Raw genomic sequence first — 6,899 nt, forward strand, 5'->3', positions numbered from 1 at the left:
TAATTATTTTTTAATAATTAATAAAATAACTTTTTTCGCTGAAGAAAGGAAAGTAAATAGTATAATTGATTACTTCATCTGTAGTCGAAGGATAAAAAAGCTATTTACTGGTATTAAAGTGATTAGGGGTGCAGAAATTGGTTCAGATCACTTCTTGTTAGTCAGAAATACTCAAATTCTTCCCCCTAGAAAGAAACACCCAAGAAGCTACTAGAAAATCAATGCTATCAAGCTCCAGGAACCTGGAATAAGAGGGGAGTAGTACTCAAACCTATTTGATTCAAAACTCCATGACACAAACATAGATGGAAATGTAAATAAAATGTGGTCAGAAATAAAGAAAGCCATACTGGAGGCTGCTACTTCTACTTGTGGGATTACCAATATTTCACCTACATTTAAAAGATCCAAGTGGTGGAATGATAGGGTGAAGGAATCAGTGACGAGAAAGAAGGCAGCATGGAAGGAGTATCATAGGCACAAGACTCCATCCAATTAGGAACTCCATGTAAGAAGGAGTAATGAATCCAAGCTAGTAGTTAGAGTGGCAAAAAGTAAGAGCTGGGAGGAATTCGGTCAAAATCTGCAGAGTAACTATAATGAAAACACCGAACTTCACAAAGTTTTCTGAAAAAAGATTAAGGCAATGAAAGGAAAGACAAGCAAACCAATACAAAATGTAAAGGAGAAGAGAAGCAGACTGATTACCAGGAACCAGGGTATTTTAGAAAGGAGAAGATGCTACTACAGGGAGGTTTTTCTGGAGATGCCGAGAAGAGAATGATTAGAGAAAGTATACAGGGAGAATATGATAAGGTGATATGGGAGGAAGAGGTGTAAGCAGCAGTGGAGAGATAAAGACTCTGGAAAGCAGCAGGAAGAGATGGCATTCTGAATTCATCAAATATGGTGGAAAAGAATTATTGAAAGCATTGCAGTGCTTTTTTCAGAAGTTACTTACTGAAAAAGCTATTCCTAAGGAATGGGAGTACAACATAATTGTCCCAATTCACAAAAAAGGCAGTGCTAATGAATGTGATAACTATAGATATATCTGTCTATCCCAGGTTGTGTACAAGCTCTATACCTCAATATTAGAAAAAAAGCTAAGAGAGCTAGTGGAAAAAGTCTTAGAAAAGGAACAAGCTCCTTTCAGGCCTCAACGCCAGACCCAGGGTGATATATTTTCTCTCAGAACAATCATTAATAAATCGTGGGAACGAGGAAAGAGTATCTTCTTGGCATTTATAGATTTAAAGGCTGCCTTTGATTTGGTCCCTTGACAAGAACTGTGGAATGCTCTTTTTAATAAAAAACATTCCGCAAGGGTTGATAGAAGCTATAAAGTTGACCTACCATGATTCCAAGGGAATAGTAAGAATTAATGAAAGAGAGTCTGATACCTTTGCAATTTAGAAAGGAGTAAAGCAAGGAGATAGTTTGAGCCCCCTCCTGTTCATCATTTATATGGATGAAATTTTGAAAATGTGCAAAAGGACAGCCTGCACTACTATTGGGAAGTGGAACATGAGGACAATACTGCCCCAGGTAATGGTATTTGCGGATGACATTTTCCTTACAGCAGATACTAAAGAGAACCTACAACAGCTGTAACTGAATGGGAAGCTGAGCTGGAAAGAAAGGGAATGACCATCAATGTCAGGAAAAGCAAAATAATATATATAGGTCGGGAACAGGAAAACGTTGAAATACTTTGCAAAAGTAAACCAATAGAAATGGTGGACGAGTACACTTATCTAGGAACAGTGATCAGCAGGAATGGAAAGGTAGGTAGACCAAGAGATATCCAATAGGATAAAGAAGACAAAGGCAATATACTACCCCCTCTGCAACTCAGTTATTGGGAAGAGGGAGATAGAGAAGAATGTTAAAGTACATATCTTCAAGGCTGTATACCTACCCATCCTCCTTTACAGAAGTGAAAGCTGGGTACCACTTGATAAGCACCTAAGCAGAGTTACTGCAATGGTAATGAGATGCTTACGGAGAGTGGCCGAACTAGGAAGGATCGCATACGGAATGAGAGGACAAGACAGAATGTTAAAACTGTCCCTATAAAGGATACCATTGAAAAGAGACCACTCAGATGGTTTGGACATCTCTGTTGGATGAATGAAGACAGGGATCCAAGAAAATATTTTGAGGCCAGACCGACAGGAAAATGCCCAAGAGGGAGACCCAGAATACAATGGAAGGACTTATATTTAAATTTACATTTAACCTTGGAGCCCTTCAACTTACTCTTTCCCCACATGACAAAGGCAAGACAGGATCCTAAGAGATCTCAATGCTTTTCTCTCACTGTGCCACTAGTGTTGAACCAAATGGAAGCTGAGTTAGAGTACTAAAGCAGTATGGGTATTACCGTTTTATCCTACAAGAAGGATTATAGGGATGAGTGAAACTGGATAAGTATCAAAGCAGAGAATTTGGATAATTGGAATGTTGATTGGATAATTGATGAGCTTCAAAACTTCAAAATTAAGCGATGATTGAAATCTTCTAAAGACATAGATAAGCCCATACCTATCCGTGTGTGGGATTTTTACCAACTAAAACCACCTCCCTACACCTGTTCATTCTTCTCCACAGGACTGCCATTAGGCATTATTTCATGGAGGGAAATGGCTGAGTGCCACATTGTTCTCTTAGCATAGTTTTCTTGTTTTCCAGTCTAGTCGCACCTTCTGCCACTCTTTTCTGCTCTCAACCTCTTAAGGACGACTGTGGTGAATTTCTTCACTGCGTCCCAGCATATGGCTCACTACGTTTTCTGGTGTGATGGTAGGAATAGACACTCTCTCTCTCCAATTAGCTCACTCCAGACACTCTCTCCAATTAGCTTCTTTCTTACGCAAAGCGAATGCAAGCGAAAAACAGATGCTCTGCTGTTTCCTTGATCGTCTGACTGGCAGAGCATTCTGTAGAGTTGTCCAATTTAAATCTGTATTGGTATGCTCTAAAGCATCCATGGCTGGTCAACAGTTGGGTTTCATGAAAATCTACCTCTCCGTGCCGGCGATTATACCACAAGCCAGCATCAGGTATCTACAGCCTCTCAACATTGTTGTCACTGATTGATGGTTATTTTCTGTTCTTCTTCTCTTGAAACGTGAAAGCGTCGTTCATAATGCCTACTTCTTTCTTCAACAAGAAGTTCAACAGGTGGCATTCTAGGTATCACGCACACCACCTCATAAGAAACAGTCCAAAAACCTCTTACTGTCCTTAAGAAAATTCACAGAAACTATCTGTCTCCTGTATGATCTGGTAACCATCGCTTATTTCCAAATTGGAGCTGCATATAACTTAATTGAGGAGACAACAGTAGCAAGAAGCCTTCTGCGACTCTCCCTAGGAACTCCAACTTTTGCCATAAGGTGTGACAATAAGGATGCTACTTTAGCTGATATGCTCAGTTGGAACATTTAAGCTGAGACGTGCATAAATCATGACTATTAGGTACTGTAAGCAAGACTGAGTGTGCGTGCCTGGGTGTGTGCCTGTGAGGGCCCATCTGTGCACATGTTTGTACGTGTGTGAACAGCTTAGCTCAAAATTTAAAAAAAAATCATATGCTATTGAAATTACATGTTAAGACCGATTTATGCCTGGGATGTTATAGCAACTAGTTCTATAAAATTGACTTACCAGAAGTACCACTTTATAGAATCAACCTGAAAAACAGCTCTACAATTTTTTATTAAACTTGTTACATAATTGAAAAAACCAAATGATCTTTAATATCACCTAGGACTTATTCTCATTGAAATAGTTAAACAGGGCTTAGATGCTGAATTTTCAAAAAATATTCCTATAAAGTACCTTTAATTATGTTTATTTGAAATAATTAACCATTCACATTGTTAGCCATTATTAAAAAATTATAAATATGAACTATGTATTGAAAGAATTTGATAATTAACTAAAGGGGAAATAGAGGTAGCACTTATGGGACTGAAAAATTGGAGACAGCTAACTGGGCCCGATACCTATCATTCGTACATGGCTTTGTTATATATTTTTGTATTTTTGGCTGGAACAAAGATGATATTCATTATTTCTGCCTCGAAAAACCCTAAAATATGAACTTTTTAGCAACAGAAAAATAAAAATTGATTTTTGGAAAATTTTGCCTTCCAGGGTGACTATGACATGTTTTGTGGTTGGGAGTGAAATTTCAATGAGGGGCCAATGTTTGGAATCACATAAATATACCACATTGTTAGGAAAAAAGATTGGTCCTGAATGTTTAATTTATCCTTTATAAGTTAAATAAATTTTACTGGCATTTGACTCAGGTTACTAAGGAAAAAAAGATACATGTTTATTAGAAAACTGAGAATGGGACACTACATGGTAATGACATTTTAGAAGGTTATGCAATCATGACCCTAAACTATCCTTTAATATTATTTTATGAAAAAATGTTTCTTCACATTGTGGTAGTAGGGGAGAAAATTCAGTTTTGTTTTTATAAAGTGAATTGAAATTCTAATGAAGTAAAACTTGCCCATATGGTGAGAATCACTTATGGACATTATAAAAAAGAAGAATTTTAAGTTTTATGTATTGTAATATGTAAGAAGTTCATAAATCTTATTCTTATTTATAATTTATATATGAAAACATTAAATATCATTATTTTCAGCTAGCTACTAGTGATTGCAGCAGTATTTTAGATATTGCTATTGAAGATTCTAAAAAACCTAAATTTACAAGTGATGAACTTAAGGAAATATTAGCAGAAAGGAATGAATTAACAACTCGAATTTCTGAACTTGAAAATGAACTCCAAAAATACAAACTCATGAATCAGTAAGTTGCTTATTGTTAATTATGCTACTATTTTCTACCTTAATATAGTGACAATAAAAGCTGAGGCAACTCTAAGTTTCATGCAGGTATTACCAACCTTTTTACTAATAAATCCTGTCAAAATCTAATACCTAATATATTTTTTTTTTATTTTAATTGAATTTACTATAATTGTTAGTTTGATATTGTTTAGGTCCTCTTTCTTGTTTGTTGATATCTTTTTAAATTATTTGAGTAGCAATTATTTTTAAATGATTTCATATTGAACAAGATTATTTACTTATCCCTGTTGAACTGAAATCTCATTAATAGTTTAATAAAATAATTGTAATAGTGTTAGAAATTATTATTTTGGTTATAAATAATCATTAAATAATAATGAAATAATCACTTATTTGTGTTTATATCATACAAAGTGCTTTGTGTAATTAAAAACCCTGGAAATCTGTTATAACAAGACTTCAGGTTTGGTAATTTTAATTATGACTAACGCGTTTTTTTATTCCAAACTCCTTAACCATTCTAACCCATTAATTCTTAATCTTTCATCCTTAACAATCCCTGATAATCCTCCGAGGCGTCTGAAAAGAAGATGGCCACAAGACCTTCTAATTTAAATTAATGTTTGAAGTACCACCAATGGGTGGTTCCTTCCCAAGATTTTCAAGTGTATATGAAACATAATACATATTTACCTATTGTATTATTTGTACAGTTGTAAATTACATTAAATAAATAATTAAAAAAAAAAAAATTATGACTAATAATAAAGTGATGGTAATGCTCATAAAAAGGTGGAGTTCAACAAGTTAACTTATTAATATAAATTTCCAATTTTTTTTTTTAGTTTCATAGTACCAAATCTTACAAGAATAGATTATAACTGAAATATTTGCACTTGTACTGAAGGCCCATTTTTTTTTTTAAATTGAAATATTCAAAAGATAAAGTGACTAATCAATATAAACTTGCTTACACTTTTGTAGATCTATTAAAATTATTTCTAGAATTTGAAATCTGCAGTTGTCCACCAATCTCTTTTGCAGCAAACTTCATTCTATGGTATTGGTGATTGCAGAATTAGTGTCTGCATAATTTTAATTTTTATTTGATAAAATTAAAGCTCTTTTAAAGTAAACCAAATGATAGGCAAAATAAGTGAAGTAAGATGACTGCCTGATGCTCTATGATGACATGATAGTGTATTATTGGTGATTACTGGGGTGCCTATTTCATTTGTTTTTATTGGGCAAGGTATTTCAAAGTTGTCCAAAAGTGTTAGCTTCATATTTATTTTTTTGATAATGACTGCTTGACTAAATGAGTTAATATAACAATTAGTGCATCATTGGGTCACATCTTATACCTAAGATAACAGAAAATATGTAAATTTCAGAGATACAGATTTCAAAAGATTCTAAGTTTAAACGAAATGAAGATAAGATAGTTCTTGAAAAGATGAAAATTATTAGACTGCCTGATAATTTTTTTTTTTTTAACTAAAGTGTAATGTCTATTTATGGAATGATGTATATGAGGAAATAACTATCTAGAGGTTTAGAGAATGTGGTCCTCTTTTACCCCTGTAATCCAACCTAATTCTAATATGAAAATATTTGAGAGACAATCCAGTACAGGATATCAGTACTATTAAAGTTTGCCGATGAAATTAAAAAAACATTGAAAGTTATTTTTAAAAGTAAGTTTTAAAAATCTGGGTGCTATATTCTTGTCTATTTTTTGTAAAAAATGTGCAATAGGAGAAGTAGTTGGAAAGAAGCTGGAAACAAACTAGTTGGCATCTACTGTAATTTTACATTTTTTTTTATAAGTTATTGACTCCCAATTACTCATAGAGTTGCCCACAATTTGTATTCTTACTTCGGATGCCAACTACGAGTTGTCTTGTAGTTTTTTTACTTGTAATATTTGTGCAGGTACACTCATGTTATGAATGAAATTACCACATATTGTGAAATATGGAAAGTTTAAAAAAAAACTTCATGATTACTTGTAGTTGGTGTTCTATACAAGAATGTAAACAATGAGTTAGCTCATTG

At 33.9% G+C, this 6,899-nt stretch overlaps 1 protein-coding gene across 2 annotated transcripts in view; it reads left to right on the plus strand.

The window, feature by feature from the left end:
* Rilpl (Rab interacting lysosomal protein like) overlaps window positions 1-6,899 on the plus strand; it is a 32,135-nt gene that overhangs the window by 18,819 nt on the left and 6,417 nt on the right. For both annotated transcript variants that reach the window (XM_014417503.2, XM_014417504.2), the window contains exon 5: window positions 4,673-4,839. In XM_014417503.2, the coding sequence (XP_014272989.1) occupies window positions 4,673-4,839 (167 nt within the window). The remainder of the gene's footprint in view (window positions 1-4,672; window positions 4,840-6,899) is intronic.

This window comes from Halyomorpha halys, unplaced genomic scaffold (assembly GCF_000696795.3).
Source record: "Halyomorpha halys isolate HHAL.00 unplaced genomic scaffold, Hhal_1.1 Scaffold158.1, whole genome shotgun sequence".
NCBI lineage: Eukaryota > Metazoa > Arthropoda > Insecta > Hemiptera > Pentatomidae > Halyomorpha > Halyomorpha halys.